The sequence below is a fragment of the Lissotriton vulgaris genome, chromosome 4_1 (assembly GCF_964263255.1).
Source record: "Lissotriton vulgaris chromosome 4_1, aLisVul1.2, whole genome shotgun sequence".
Lineage (NCBI taxonomy): Eukaryota > Metazoa > Chordata > Amphibia > Caudata > Salamandridae > Lissotriton > Lissotriton vulgaris.
In genome coordinates this window covers 680,290,909-680,307,653 of record NC_141691.1, presented here as the reverse complement: position 1 = coordinate 680,307,653, position 16,745 = coordinate 680,290,909, and the positions used below count along the sequence as shown (strand labels likewise).

The 16,745-nt window shown below is 46.4% G+C and overlaps 1 protein-coding gene across 1 annotated transcript in view; it reads right to left on the bottom strand.

Annotated features, from left to right (window-relative positions):
* The window catches only part of GRB10 (growth factor receptor bound protein 10), a 582,611-nt gene that overhangs the window by 173,995 nt on the left and 391,871 nt on the right, over nucleotides 1-16,745 (bottom strand). The window contains exon 7 of the mRNA XM_086964958.1: nucleotides 3,447-3,562. Within this exon, the coding sequence (XP_086821084.1) occupies nucleotides 3,447-3,562 (116 nt within the window). The remainder of the gene's footprint in view (nucleotides 1-3,446; nucleotides 3,563-16,745) is intronic.

The following is a 16,745-nucleotide window of genomic DNA, read 5'->3' as shown; positions in this document are numbered from 1 at the left end:
AAGCACTTTAGTACTGGTTATCAGCGGTAAAGTGCCTTGAGTCCAAAATCCAGCAAAACCGAAGTGCAAAACAGGAGGGTTTAAGGCAAAAGCTTATGGGAAAACCCACATCAAGGATGTCCGGTCTAACTAGTGTCTCAAATACTGGAGTGAAAGCATGTGGAGTTTCACTGGAATTGTGCATCCACTACAATGCATGATAGTAGCATATCAGGCCTAGGCACAGACCAATTAAATTATATAGCGCTCAAATTCTGCAAAGAATTTTCAGTTGCTCTTCTTTTATTAACTAGAAGTAATGCTAGGCTAACGCATGTTAGACTATGTTTCTCCACCTTAATTACCAAGCTGAAATCAGTTTTAATGGATCAACGGCCCACTATGTTGGGCTGTTGGTTTGAGATGCCAACATGTGCACAGCAACCAAAATTCTATAATCCCTCTGAAGCTTTTTATAGTCCACCTGCAGCAAACCCACATGCGCGTTGTCCTTCCTATAAAGACTGAACCACTCCACACTGCTAAGTGCTCTTCCCTCCTTCAGTATCTCCCTAGATGCCATAACAAGATCCCTGTGGTAGAATCACCACTATGCTCTATGGGATACGTGCAATTTAGGAACTTTTGCCCTCCAAACACCTTTCCGACTATTCCCTTAGTGCTCTTCCCACCTTCAGTATCTCCCTAATGCCATAATCAGATCCCTGCGGTAGAATCACCACTATACTCTATGGGATACATGCAAAAAGGGGAAATTTTGCCCTCCAAACACCTTTCCGACTATTCTAAGTGGAGCACCTCTACTCCCCTTGACAGACTACTTTTACCATCCTGTAAAGAGTCTGTATAGTATTCTGATCACCACTACCTCCACCCCAGCTTTGTGTCTTCAAATCACTCTGGCATTGCAAAGTCCCTCACAGTCACATGACTTCTACTTGTTCTATTAAACGTTTGTTTACTGACAACTGTTGCCAGGCCCTTGTGCCACTCTGTACGGACTACTAACATGCAGGTAAGCATGCCTCCCCCTCCTTTTCACTGGAATCATGGGAACACATCCTGGTTGTCTCAAGACTCATGTATGCTGTTGTCCAACGACTCATACCTTGCTTGAGGGGTTGGCTATAGTGTACCCTATTTCCACCATGCTCTACCCTCCACTGTAGGCGTCAGATTTTTGCTGATGAAGTTCCTCTAAAACGTCCCGGGTTTGTGCTCTCCAAGAGTCCTTTTTTTATTGCAACTGTACTAACCAGTCCCTGGTGATCTGTTACCTACACCCTTCCCTTCACCCAAACTACTCCCAACTCTATTAATATTTTCTACAGCTTCATTTTAACTTTCAAAACTTCAACCAAATGTGTGCCTTTGTTTAAAACATTTTCAACACTCAGATGTGTGATCACTGCCAACTGCTGTACCGTGGAACAGTTTCCCAACATTCAAACTCTGGGTCTTATGGAAGTTGCATTGATGCCTCAGATCTTTCTCCAAAGCCTTCACGGCAGAGCATGCTTTGTCGTAGGGTATTCTTTCTACACCTGTGCAATATGATATAGAAGTACAGTTAGTTCAGGCCCTTTCTGCAGGTTTCTCCCCAAACTGTTTGCCTCCTATTTTTCTGACCCTATTTTTGTTGACTTTAGGACTCTGGGCACTTTACCACTACTGGTCAGGGCTAAAGTGCATGTGATCTGTATAAATTGTGAATATTATTGGTTATACAGGATTAGCATATTTAATTTACTGGTAAGTTCTTAGTAAAGTCCAATGTATGAGCCCAGGGCCAGTGAATCAAATGCTACTAGTGGGCCTGCAGCATTAATTGTGCCACCCACATGATTAGCACTGTAAATGTGTCTCAGACTTGCCACTGCAGTGTCTACGCGCAGTTTTTAACTGTCATGCTGACTTGGCAAGTGCACCCAGTTGCCAGGCCCTAGCCTTCCCTTTTCTTACAAGTCATCCCTAAGGTAGTCCCAAGGTATCCCTATGGGCAGGATGCAGTGGATGTTAAAGATAGGACATGGCCTTGAGTATATTACATGACCCGATAGTGAAATGCTGTGCATTTCATTTTTTCACTATTGAAAGGCTACCGCACAGTAAGAAACTGACACATCACCTCCTCTCCAGTAAGGAACAGACATCACCTCCCCTGCACAGCAGTAAGGTACCAATGCATCACATCCGCTGGAACAAAAAAACGACACATCACCTTACCAATTTATAAGGAGCCAACACATCACCTTCCTTTTGGCTGTTTTTGCTTGTGATTTTGAAGCATCAAAGGTACTTGGAGCTTAAAGTGATATCCATATTTTATAACTTATATAAATAACTGTTTTTACCTTTTAAAAGTTATTGTTTATATTTGTGTGTTGGATTTTTGTCGTTTTGGTCTTGTTTGTTTTAGATATAGATACTCTTTTTCTACACTGGTGTGGTGTTTTCAGTGACGTACTGTACTGCGTAATATATACAAATGCTTCACAAATTGGCTCTGTAGGTTAGCCTGACTGCTCTGTGCGAAGCTACCAGAGGGTGAGCTCAGGCAAACTTAGGTGTGTACTTTACTCATCCTGAGTAGAAGAAAGGGTCCCTACTTGGACAAGGTACAGGTAACTGCCAACTAGAGATCCCCATTTCTAACAAGTACTACATGTTTTCTAATTCTATGATAGCTCTAATGTGTTGCAGGTTTCAGATGCTGCAGGATCTAAAGCTGTGTGGTACATTAACAATTAAAATGTATACTTTCATGTTAAAAAGTCTTAGATTTCTCAATTGCATAGTATATGCAACTCCCTTCTGGGTTTGGTTAACATTTAAAGTACAAAAAAAAACATAGGGACCTGAACCACCGATGTCTGGTCTATACAACTCAAAGGGGGTAAAAGTACTTCAAATCAAGATCAAATGCCAATATTTGAAGAGTGTGTTTGAGGGCTTCAGGCCAAAAGGAAAGTATGTAAAATGTATTCAACATTTAGCTAAAGTAAAGTTAACAAAGTTGCAGTTCACTCACAATTCTAGCTGACATCAAGAAGCAAACTACCAACCAGTGGAACAGGGCCCGGTACAGTTCATACACGCTTTTGCTTGCAGTAATGCATCGGCAAAGTTCGCTTCCAACATACTCTCCTTTCAGTCCCGCTTATGCTGACCTTCCAGCGTCACTGGAAAAAGGTTGACACTTTGGCTGAAATGCTTCCAGGAATCCGAGGCAATGGTTTAATTCTGAACACTTGTCATTCCTTATTTTAATTAAAAAAGGGTTTAACAGACCATGTGCCAGTTTTATTTTTTTATGAAAAACCATCGTCTTAATTTAGCAACAGCTTGTTTTAATTACTCCAACAATGACAAGGCTTGGCTTCCAAGGCCTTCATGTATTCAGCTGTACATGAAATGCATCCATAAAACAAAGTAAAACCACTCACCACAGGATTTCTGAAAAATTCATATTTTGCATAGTTCTTCCGGAACAAAAATTTACTGTCCGTTCCCATCGTTGACTGAACGTGAGCTACTAGCTCATGGTCTTCCAAGCACCTCTCTGTGGAGAGAAACACAATTTCAATCCATGTGGAAAAAACAAGCAAACAGGCCTGTGGTTACACCTCTGCTCCCAGAGGGGGAGACTAAGGTGACTTTGCGTCCAGCGATGGGCGCATCAGAGCTCCGAATGCAGCTATGATTTAGGACTTCCTATTTGGACAGGTTTATATTTCACCTAACAGTGATGGAGGCATCCCACTAGTGTGTGATATTCGCCTCCAGACACTGTCGCTTTTAAAAAGCAAGCAGACATTTTCCTAAGGAACGGTCTTAAGGGTGTCCCTTAATGCCCAACACTCGCCTAGAATGATAGTGCAATGAATGAACCAGAGCCTTGAAATACACAATCAGCATCTGAAGTCATCCTATTTAGGTCATTGCACAGCATCACTTAATCAGTCACAAGGTAGATTTCTATATCTTGCTCCCATTTTAGGACAATATTTTTAAGGCGCTTCAAGCAGATACTCGAAAGGTCACTAGAAATAGTAACAACAACCATTCCAAAACTATTAACCTGGATGGATTTGAACCCAAACTTTCGTCCAATAAGTCATTTTGATTCATTCTGTAGCACCAACCTCATTCTTAAAAGATAAATACTATCTGGTAACATCTCTCCTGAACAAAGGGATAACATTCCTGCTAGAAAGCTGCTTCAGAACGGCTATTCAAGACCCTCATACTTTTTGCATCAGGATGGTGACAATGCCCTTCCCCCGGCCTTCCAGACAGCATACATTCCCAACCCCTCTATCTGTTGGCTATGGGCACACCCACAGCCAATATATCCGACTGGAGACGAAGAAAGTCAAACATTAGAAAAAGGCATCATCCCTTCTCAATTTACACACCCAGGATCATCATCTTGTACGGTCTCATTCTTTCCTCATTTTAGAAAAGAGCTGAAGACACCTCTCTAAAGAGCAGTGTATCACTACGAAGAAACAGTTCATCTCCACTTTGAGACTCTGCTAACTCTCCATACACCTACTGTTTCCTTTCCTGTGGCCTGGTCTGTGCTCCACTGCCATTTAGGAAAGTTTGTGCTATGCAAATACAACTTATATACCCACACACAAGAAGAGCACCGAACTGATCAAGAGGAACCACACAAACCTCTCAGATCACCTGCGTCATCCAGGCTTTCCTTCAGCCTTCCTCCTGAAATGTTGTCGCTTAAACTGGAGTTGGAGAACTTTGTAGGCACATAGGTGTTAGACAGTTGCATAGCAAAAATGGGCTGGGATGAAGATACAGTCTCATTCTGGAGGCAAAGTATTGGGTACGCTACCATAAGCCAAAATGCTGGATGTTCTGGACACGTTAGTTGAAAATAGTGAAAACTGTGCAATTTGCAGACCACACAACAAGATAGAAAATGTAAGTCTGTGGAATAGGAGAGATGGACGAGTGCTAGTACCTTCTGCAAGGGTCTCCGACCTTTTCTGTAATAAGAGCTAACTTATGTTCAATTACACTCATCAAGAGCTACCAATATCACTAATGATGTAATGTGACCACATCGGACAATATTACATTAGTGGGCACTATAGCAGGGATCACTTCAGTGCATCAGGTATCATTGCCAGCAGTAATGTTAAAAAGGCTTTGTCAATATGGAATGGCTCTACATAAGTAGTACATACAAGCCATAGCTGCAATGCCTCTGGCTCTGAAATATCAATCAATCAATCAATCATTGACACTTATAAAGCGCGCTACATACCCGTAGGGTCTCAAGGCGCTGGGGGGGGGGGGGGGGTGCCGCTACTGCTCGAACAGCCAGGTCTTCAGCTTCTTCCTGAAGGAGAGGTGGTCTTGGGTCAGGCGCAGGTCGGTCGGGAGGGAGTTCCAGGTCTTGGCGGCCAGGTAGGAGAAGGACCTTCCTCCTGTAGTCGCTCTTCGGATGCGGGGGACGGCGGCGAGGGCGTGGTTGGCTGATCGGAGGTGGCGTTTGGGAGCGTAGAAGTTGACTCGGCTGTTGAGGTAGCTCGGGCCTTGGTCGTGTAGGGCTTTGTGTGCGTGGGTGAGGAGGCGGAAGGTGATTCTTTTGTTGACGGGGAGCCAGTGAAGGTCTTTCAGATGTCCGGAGATGTGACTGGTTCGTGGGATGTCGAGGATGAGTCTGGCTGAGGCGTTCTGGATCCGCTGGAGTCTCTTCTGGAGCTTGGCGGTGGTACCGGCGTAGAGGGCGTTGCCGTAGTCCAGTCGGCTGGTGACGAGGGCCTGGGTGACGGTCTTCCTGGTCTCGGTGGGGATCCACCAGAAGATCTTCCGTAGCATGCGTAGGATGTTGAAGCACGCCGAGGAGACGTTGTTGACTTGCCTGGTCATGGAGAGGGAGGAGTCCAGGATGACGCCCAGGGCCCAGGTTTCGTGCATGGTCTGTCGGTTTGGGTGCGGTGCCCAGGGCGGGAGGCCACCAGGAGTCGTCCCAGGCGCAGGGTGAGGAGCCCAGGATGAGGACCTCCGTCTTGTCCGAGTTCAGTTTCAGGCGGCTGGTCGTCATCCACTCGGCTACCTCTTTCATCCCTTCGTGCAGGTTGGCTCTGGCGGCGGCGGGGTCGTTGGTCAGGGAGAGGATCAGCTGGGTGTCGTTGGCGTAGGAGATTATGCTGAGGTTGTGTTTGCGTACGATGGCCGCGAGGGGGCTCATGTAGACGTTGAAGAGGGTGGGGCTCAGAGATGATCCTTGGGGGACGCCGCAGATGGCTTCGGAGGCCTCTGACTTGTACGGTGGTAGGCGGACTCTCTGTGTTCTTCCGTCGAGGAAGGAGATGATCCATTGCAGCGCCTTGTCCTGGATGCCGATGTTGCTGAGGCGCCGTACTAGGGTGCGGTGGCAGACCGTGTCGAATGCCGCGGAGAGGTCTAGGAGGATGAGGGCCGCTGTTTCTCCATTGTCCATCAGGGCTCGGATGTCATCGGTGGCGGCGATGAGGGCGGTCTCGGTGCTGTGGTTGGCTCGGAAGCCGGACTGTGAGGGGTCGAGGGATCCGTTCGTCTCGAGGAAGGCGGCCATCTGCTTGTTGACGGTCTTCTCGATGACTTTGGCTGGAAACGGGAGGAGCGAGATGGGGCGGTAATTCTTGAGTTCGGTGGGGTCCGCTGTGGGTTTCTTGAGAAGAGCGCTGAGTTTGGCGTGCTTCCAGCTCTCGGGGAAGGTGGCGGTGTCGAAGGATGTGTTGATGATGTCTCGCAGGTGGGGTGCGATGACAGCGTCGGCCTTGTTGAAGACGTGGTGAGGGCAGGGGTCGGTCGGTGATCCGGAGTGGATGGAGTTCATCGTGCAGATGGTGTCTTCGGTGCTGATCGGGGTCCAGGCGTGGAGGGTGGTGGTGGGGGGTGGTTGTTCGGTCATGGTGTGCGTTGGTTGGTTGTTGAAGCTGTTGTGTATGTCGGCGATCTTGTTGTGGAAGTATGAAGCGAGGGAGTTGCAGAGGTCTTGCGATGGGGTGATGTCGTTTCCTGCGCTGGGGTTGGAAAGCTCTTTCGCGATGTTGAAGAGTTCCTTGCAGTTGTGTGCGTTGTTGTCCAACCGGTCCTTGAAAGCTGTTTTCTTGGCGGCGCGGATCAGCTGGTGGTGTTTCCGGGTGGCAAGTTTGAAGGAGGTCCTGTTGTCCGGTGTCGGTTCCCTTCTCCAGACTCTCGAGGGCTCGGCAGTTCTTCTTGGAGCTCTTGAGTTCGTCGGTGAACCATGGGGCCTTCTTGCTGCCGGGTCTGCTGGGCGGGGTCCTCAGTGGGGCGAGTTCGTCCGCGCAGTTGTTGATCCACTTCGTGAGGTTGTCTGCGGCCTGGCTGGGGTTCGCTGAGCTGGCAGGAGGGTGCTGGCTCAGGGAGGTGGCGAGCTGGTCTGCTGTGATTTTGCTCCAGCTTCTGCGGGCGGCCTGTTTCTGGTGGTGGTGGGACGTCGTTCTCTTGAAGGTGAAGTGGACGCAGCTGTGGTCCGTCCATTGAAGCTCTGTGGCGTGGCTGAAGTTGATGTCTGTGCTGGAAGAGAAGACTGCGTCGAGTGTGTGTCCGGCGAGGTGGGTGGGGGTGGACACCAGTTGCTTGAGTCCCAGGTTGGCGAGGTTGTCGAGCAGGGTGCTGGTGTTGCGGTCGTTGTTGTTCTCCAGCTGGAAGTTGAGGTCTCCCAGGAGGATGTAGTCGGCGGAGGGGAGGGCATGCGGGCTGACGAAGTCGGCGATGTCCTCGCTGAATTGCGTGCGTGGTCCAGGGGGTCGGTAGATCAGGGTGCCTCTGAGGGTGGTGTTCGGGTTGGTGTGGATCTGGAAATGCAGGTGTTCGGCGCTGGTCAGGGTGTTGTCGGTGCTGGTCGTGAGACGGATGGTGCTCCTGTGGACGATGGCGATGCCTCCTCCCATCTGGTTGGCGTTTCGGTCCCTCCGGACGATCTTGTAGCCCTCTGGGATAGCGATGGCGATGTCGGGAGCTGAAGAGGCGTTCATCCAGGTCTCCGTGAGGAAGGCAACGTCAGGGGCTGTGGCGTCTAGGAGGTTCCAGAGTTCGATGGCGTGTCTGTGGACGGAGCGGGTGTTGAGCAGGATGCACTTGAGGTGGGTGCTGCTGGTGTTCGTCTTGGCGGGTGCTGGTGCGAGGCTGGTCCGGATGCAGGAGAACTTGCAGGCGTGGCAGCTGAAAGGTCCGTGGGTACCTCGTGGAGTGGCTAGGTGGCATTCTGGGAGTCGGCCGGTGTTGAGTGCGGTGAGGGTGGCGGCGGAGTACGTCAGGCGGGTTGGTCGGGCTCTTCGGGGGCCAGGGGTCCTGGCACTGGGCGCGGTCCAGGCGCGGACGGGCGTAGACGGGCGTAGACGGGCGTAGACGGGCTTACCTTTGGCGCGCCTTCGGCGCACAATCGGCGCGCCCGCTGCGCGTGACCGCTGCGCATTCGCACGGTCGCCATTTAAGGCGAAGTGCGCGGGTGGGCGGAGCAGCTGGGAGGCGGGAGCGGGGAGGGTACAGAAGAAAAAGGGGCGGGGCTAATGGCGGTGGCGGGAAGCGGGAGCGGGGAGGGAGAGCGGAGGGCGGCGAGGTAGGCGGGCAAGCAGGAAGGAGACAGGCACAGTGGAAGTCAAAAACACGAAGAGGAAATGGCACAGAAAAAACAGGCAATAATACAGGTCAAAACACGAAGAGAAAACGGCACAGAAAAAACAGGCAATAATACAGGTCAAAACGGGGGAAAAACAGTAGGAAAACGATCTTGGGCACAGAAAGAAAACAAGCACAAATTTCAGACAAAAACGGGCTAAAACCAAAGGGGAGTGCTCAAGGCGGCAGCGAGGTCGGCGCTGAGGCAGAGGCAGGCACTGGGGGCACACGCAGCAGCTGGTGGCTGTGCGGCGCGGGGGTGTCCCACAAGTGGGTCACCTAACCAAATATCAGCTTTAAATATATTTTGGAAATTCAGCTATTTTTTTTCCAAATTTTGGCTTATGAATTCTGAAAATAAGCACACTTGTGTCTCAAATGTATTCTCTCAATTTTGGTATACGTGTATTAATTCACCCAAGCAGCTGCCAATTTAGTAGGCTGAACTGCACACTGGAGAGGTACTTACAGGTAGCTGGAGAGCTACCAGTAACTCACAAGCTACTCGTTGGAAAAGCCTGTTCTAGAGCCATCAGTTCCTTCATCTGAATAGAAACGGTGCAACAAAGACTTGAATATTGCGCATCCAAGTCCTAAACTAGCGATTTTAGTCCTTCTCATTGGAGTCCTTTCCTATTGATCTTATTTTAAAGATAGTCGTTCACTTTAATCAAGTCCTCCCCTCCATGTACCACACTCAAGCGCTAAGGTGGTAATTTTGCAAACTTCCATGCACATGTGGTATTACTGCCTCTGCTAGAGACCAGGCTTACCTGAGAAAGCAGAGAAAAATTAAGGAAGCACAGGTGGTCTACTAGGTACCCATTCCCTGTCCGGTTCATTTTCCATTTAGTTCCCTTGCTTTCCATCTAACTAGGCAGCAAGCCTAAAGAGTAGGTCCCAGAAGGGTATACGGTGGGCTGCTGCACAAAAATCAGCACAGAACTGACTTTTAGATCTATATTCTCAGGCTCAATTCCTTCTATGCTTAGGAAAGCTCCCAGACACATAGGACACATTCCTTTTTTTAAATTGTATATTTTATGAGATCCCAAGAAAGACATTTATTATACATTTGTTAAAAAAGCTGAACTTCCTTCAAGGTGCAACTGCTAATTGCAGAAGCCATCTTTAATGTGGTATGTTTTCTGAAAGCACAATGAGATTGAGGAAAATCTGCGATTGTATTATTGTTGTGTTGGAAGAGTCTGGAGACCTCTATGTATGTATTTTATGTGTGTGGTCTGCTATGCAACGTACCAAATAAAACTTGCTTTGAAATGTATAGGATCGGTGGGGGGCGGGTAAGATTGTACTGAGAAAAAGTCAAAGGTCCAGTCAATGGTGTTTTTCAACACGGTCAGACCAAACCGGGCAGCAGTTCCAAAGCCATCATTCAACATGAAGCCCAAAGAAGGTTTCAGTAGCAGTCACTAAGGCAGCCTGGCAGATAGCAGCAAATTTGCCCCTCCCCATATCTCCCTCTTCACCTCCCCCCCCCCCCACTCCCCTTCACCCTCCCTTCAGGTTCACCCTCCCCCATGATACATACTTCAATAACGAAAGTCAATGCTCGGCCAGGTATTTCCCCAAAAAACACAAAGACCATTCTGTAAACAACAGAACCACACTCATTGTGGAATAGAGGGCTTGAAAGCGTTCTTCCCATAGCCACTGCCTTAATAGAGGATGCATAATCACAGGAACAAAACTATCTTGTATGTATCAAGTACAGGTGAAGGGCCTGCCTTGACTTTAGAAATTTTCAAAGTAAATATGTAGAAAAATGGACTGATCTATATGCAATTTTGACAAGATTCACTGGATCGTTTTAGAACATGGCTTATGGCTAGTCGGGGAAACAATTCAAACCATGTTCAAGTCAAGCAGTGACGGAAATTTGTCATTCAAAAGCAAAACAAGGGCAGACTGGCAGTAAACAAAGCTTCGAAGCTTCTATGTACCTGGATACCTTCCTACTAAAACTACGCAAACAAACATGAAATTCATGGAATTCTTAAGAATGAGGCTGTTCCTGGACAAATCTAGGCAATGTTCTTAATCTACCTATAGTCCCTCGTTCCTTAACATTATGAAAGTCTGACATGAATTTTACAACTGTATTTCACTTAACATATAACTACCAACTCTACTGAATCAAATCAAACTTATCAGCCTTCCAATCTGTTTGTCATCAGAAGCCTCCAGATCCAGCTTACATGAGCCAACACTAAACTTATTACCCGACAAGAGATCAGGTAGGCCCTTTAGCATAGGTTTCGTCTCTGGTGAATTGGAAAAACCAATGTCCTATACGGACAGTGGATTCCGCACAAGAGATCAGGAAGGCCCTTTAGCATAGGTTTCGTCTCTGGTGAATTGGAAAAACCAATGTCCTATACGGACAGTGGATTCCGCAGCAGGATAGAGTTACAAACATTAGACATCTTGGAGTAAGAGTCCCTAGGTCATGAGCTACGTCCATTTTAAGAGCCCAAGCTACATAGTGATAATCTAAGCAGATATCACTTCCTGGCTACAGACACTTTCTCAATCTCCAAGACAGAGTTCCTTTGCTTTGATAGTTGTAGGTGCACTGTGTAGTACATTGCCAGGGATCTCTTTTATATCCGTTTCCTTTTGATGTTCGCAAACTTTAAGGCTCCAAGCAACAAAGTGGAATGGCCGTTGCAAAGTATTATCTAAAACGTACAGAGCTCGAAACAAAATCATTATCTTGGTTTGGTAGATGGTACAGAATAACTGTGGCTTAAATGGTTAGCATGGTTAAGCAAAGCCATCTAAAATGTACCTTGAAATTGGAAAGATTGTATAAGGACATTAATGGTAAAGTGGAAATATGGACACATACCTTAAGTGGTAATGTATCTAGTTATCAGAAACCAGCACATCTAAGGGTAGACAAACTAACAAAAGTAAAACAAAATTCAAATATTACGATCTTTAACCCAGCAGATGAGTTTATGAGTGAGAGTGTGTTCTATTGGTCTTAATAAACCTTATTCAGACTTCCATCTCCAAACTCCCGAAAAAGCAGCAGTGAGACTGGGTGCTAGAAGAAACTACATCCCCCTCATTACACTCCAGGACCCCTTGAATATCTCTTAAAAAAAAATATATACTCAAAAAGCTCCCCGCCCCAACCTTGTTCAGCAAAAGATCTATCCCCAGATTATGCAGTATTAGAAAAAGCTGACATTTCTTCCCAATTCACAATCTTACTTTAATATGTCCTCTGTGCCAACAATTGAAAAATTCAAACCTCTTTTCAGGAAAGAACCTAAAGGTCCTCTCCAGGCTCTGTACGAAAACTTCTCTAGTGCGAACACGTGGATCGACAAGTTAGGTCAGTATTTCTCTACGCATCCTCACAATATCCAGAACACTCTACCCACTTTCCGTATATTACCTGCACTGCCACACACTAATGTTCCCACCAGTTGCTCCAAAAACACGCTATTCCAATTGACTCTCCTGTTAACGTAACATTAGCGCACCTCAAGAACAAGGACCTTTCACAGTCCCATACCAAGGAGTATGGTGGAAGTCTGTTACTGGTTACACAGAGACATGGAAAACTTTCAGACAGTAAATCAATGATACAGGACTCCAAGGATGACATTTTGCCAGGCATACACTCATCAATCCCAGATTTCCAAATGAAATAGTGCTGTATGAAAAATTCCAAAAGGATTAGCCTATCCTAAATGCACAGAAATCTTGACGAATAGGGTATGGACATTTGAAAGTGCTACTGCTCTAACAGGAACATAAATTGATACTTGTATAGCACACTACTCACCCGCAAGGGTCCCAAGGCGCTTGTACGAATACCGCTGTGGAACCCATCCTGGCTTTCCCTGTGAGGCGTCCACTCCTGGGCACCCCCAAGGTGGAGGCCAGGCATCCTTAGCGTTGTGGGGGCAGTTGTGGATATTAAGCAAGCTAGTGCCCAGAGTTGCAGAGTGGGACTCCATGATTGGAATAGGCACCGAGGCGAGAATGATCAGGTCCGTGGAATTTTGAACTCAAGACCCGCCGAGGCGGGGAATTGAACCCTGGTCCGGGCTAGACCTCTGCATCAGGGTCTGCCGCTCTAACCATTGAGCCACTCTTCTCCACCAACATAGCTTTCATGTTGTCCACAAGAGGGACATAGCACATGACTAGGTGCCCAGGTCCAGGATCTGGGATTGAGTTTCAGAAGGTGAGATGAACTGAACTACCAGAAGAAAGCAATGGCACTTTGAGCAATCCACCACAAATCTTAAGAAACATGAACCAAAGATAAGATTATGGAGCAAGTTCAAGTTGCTTTGCAGCTAGAAAAGCAGACAACCAGTGTAACTTCACGTGCAAATTTTGTCATTTGTAAGTGCGGCATATCGTAGAGATTATATTCTATATTCATTATAAAATATTAAGCATACCAGACAGTTTTAAAGACTGTGAATCCATTTGAAAAATAACTCAGAATAGGGACTTACAGTTCACAGTATTTAAGGAGAAAGATTATTGCGAGTAGCTCATTCCAAGCAATTAAACAGTTGCATACAGAGAAACTGCATGGCCGGCTAAGAAGCGGAGGCCAAACAATCCAATAGGGGTAGCACACATGGATAAGGCACATGCTACTTGTAAGGTATACATGTACTCAGTCAATAGCAGCAGTTAACACCCATGAGACCGCAACAAGACAAAGGCACGCTGACAACTAAGGGTATGAATAGGAGTGAGAAAAGATTTTTCGGTTCACCTCGACCAGTGAAGTCCAGCAGTGGCAGCCGGTGAACTTTCAAACTGGAGTGTGTAAAACACTGCCCAAAATGAGGCGTGCCAAGCGAGAATCCCAGAGCAGCTGACAGTTTTTATCTTTTTCTGGGGCGAGAAAGACAGGGAGACCTGAATCAGCAACTCACTTACCACACACCATAATAGTATTGTTCACTTTCTCTTTCTGCTATTTTAAACAATCATATAATATGAATATTTATAGATGGGAGGATGCAGATGTCTGAATTAATGTTCTTAGCACATATTGTCCAATTCGAGACTGTTGACGGACTTCGATAGCAACACAACAGTGCTTGGTAAAGATGTGTGGAGTTGCCCAGGTGGCTGCCCAAGATATATACAAGTGAGCTCTTCCCAAGAAGGCCACAGTTACCCCTCTTTGCCTTGTGGGGACAAGTTGTGAATGCACTAGGCAAACCACCTGGCTATCAAAAACAACAAAACCCCAATGTCAATGACCTTTAGACTTTCTAATATCACTTCTAACAAGGTCCTCAAACAGGTCAATTTTAGGACAGTGATGTTCTGGTGCAACTCAGTCACATCATATGTTGTGGTATAATCCTAAATCAACAAAGCATGGTGCCAGTGGATTTAAATAAAGTAAAAGGTGCACCACACGATAATTGTATCATTAACATGTAAATGAACAAACAGTCCAATAAGAGTTTCACAAATGCATGCAAGTCTTTTTATTCGGTCACAGTTCATATATGATAGGCATGTAGAGCAGATAACAGCCAACACGTTTAGTCCAGAACACTGGACTTCTTCAGGGAAAGAATCTAAATAATGTTAGTACTCGTGGTACTGCTAATTCACCCATCCAATTGGCAGAACTGTACGCAGTGTTGGTGCGTCGTAATAATCGCATCCTAGATAAAGAACCCATTGGGTACGTATAACCAAGTGGACCTTACATCAAGGGACATATTAAAAAATAAAAATGATTGGAAGTGCCTTACATAAACTACTACCATGAGCCTGATGGCCAATATTAACCAACTATCTCGCTGCATCATCATTGGCACTTTCCTATTTTAGCAGGAGAATCCAAACAAAGTGAGTGTCTCTACCTACGCTGAGTATATGTAAAGACTAATCAAGTACTCAAAATTACTTCACACTTCTGCATACAATGATATAAGTGTCGTCAAAATACAAACAAGGTACTTACTTTCTCTAACAGAAAAATAATAAAAATAAGTCTAAACAGCTGGTCTCACATACTTTACTATGTAAGCCGAGGCTCATGGTAAAAACACTAACCGGTTCAGACCAAAATGTTTCAAAAAGCTGACATGTTTCGTTGCCAAGATCAACTTGCAGGCAAATTCATCAGACCATGAGGACCAGTATGTAACCCAACTGTGCACCGTACCATATGGCCACCAGGTGAACGCCTACCAGTGGACAATAGGAGTCACTAAAAAGGGCCACATGTGGCCCACGGTGCCAGCAGTCGGCCAATGAGACAAACATCCCAGCTTTAAAGATGGAGTGATCCATATGAGGTTTTGTAAAGGAGACAAAGAGCTGGTCTTAAGTATAAAAGGATTTGGTCAAGTCCATGTAGCTCATGAGAATCCTTTTGACATCTAATGTGTGCAGTGCAATTTTTGCAACAGAATCCGGCTGCAGAGAGAAGACTGGGAGCCCTATGGTTTGGTTAAGGTGGAAGGTAGGCCCCACTTCAGAATCAGCACATAACATGGGATAAGTTCTAAGATCTAGAGCCTGAATGAAAGGCTTCTGTAGCTTGAGCTCTTGCAGCTCGCTCATGTGCTGAAGTAATAGCTACAAGGAAGACCACCTACAAAGACATGAACTACAGAGGGCATGGCTGTGAAGAGTTGACACTAGTATTCTGAGGACTATGCTGCGGTCCCCGCACATTGGAATGGAAGGTCCTTTAGGGGATCCGACATGAGGCCCTCCAAAAAGGCCTTTACCACAGTGTATCCTGAACAGAGATTTTCACCACTGTTCTGTATGTAGGCTACACCTGTTGCTAAGTGTAGGCAAAAAGATGCATGCAAGGCCAGTCTTTTGGAAATGCAAAATGGAGGCTATAATCTCCTGGAACGAGTTTTAAAGGGTCCAAATGTTTCTGAAATGTAGTAATGTATAAACCTCTTCCATGTTGCTGCATAACCGGACCATGTTGTGGGTAGCTCACTGGACCAACTTCAAGAAACAAACATCCCTGACCAATTGATCTGTAGAGCATTGCCCATGGACTGTGGATGTAGTTACCTAGTAGAGTAGTTTTGACATTTTGCATTTTCCAGGGTAGCGAGCAGGTCTAGGTGTGGGGTGACAATGCTTGAAGTACATATGAAGGATCTGAGGTTGGAGTTCCAACTTGTGGAATTGCTAACGAGTCCTGCTAAGCAGGTTCGAAAAGTCATAATCCACCCCTTGGTGCTGCTCTGCCATGATGTGAATGTTGCAATAGAGTGCCCTGTGCCAGATTCTCTGCCCTAGGTGGGAGATCCGAGGGATATCTGTGTAGTGCATGACAGTCAGGTCTGTCTTAATGGGGACAACCTTGCTCCAAAAGATCAACAGGAAGGCTAGGTGAATGGCAAGCAGTTCCAAATAACCGATGGAGACTCTAGTGCTGAGAGGGTCACATTCTTTAGACTGAATTTGGATCTGCACACCTATCACATGAGACAAGTCTGTCTTAATGCTCATGTGCACACCCGGGTCTGTAATAGGGCGATCCCGCTGCAAATTGGTGTTCAAGTGCAGTGAGCAGGGTGCCTTAACCTGTACCAACACTATATCTTTTTAGAGACACTCCGCTTGAAACCACACAGCTGCTAGACACTTTTGAAGGGGGTGCACGTGCATGAGGAATGATGATGCAGGAGGACATCATTCCTAAAAGGTGTGCGGCAGTGTAAAGTGTGAGCTGATGTTTGGTCTTGAAAAACTGGAGGTGCTGAAACTTTACTTGTTGGGATAGGCTTCGCATGTGACTGTTTTTAAATTTGACTGTAGGATGTGCTGTAGAAGCAGCTGCAGAAGACACTTGGAGGTATATATACTAAATCCCTAGCTGTAAAGCAAGGACACTGTTTGAAAGAGCACCAGACACTAACTTTCAGCTGCTCTTGGTTAGCCAATCGACGATGGAGAGGAATACAGGAATGTCAGCCGTGCACAAATATGCAGCCACCACTGCTAAGGACTTTGTAAAAACCCTTGGGCCTGTGGTTACTGAAAGAAAGTAATTTGAACAGGTAGTGTTGCACACTTGC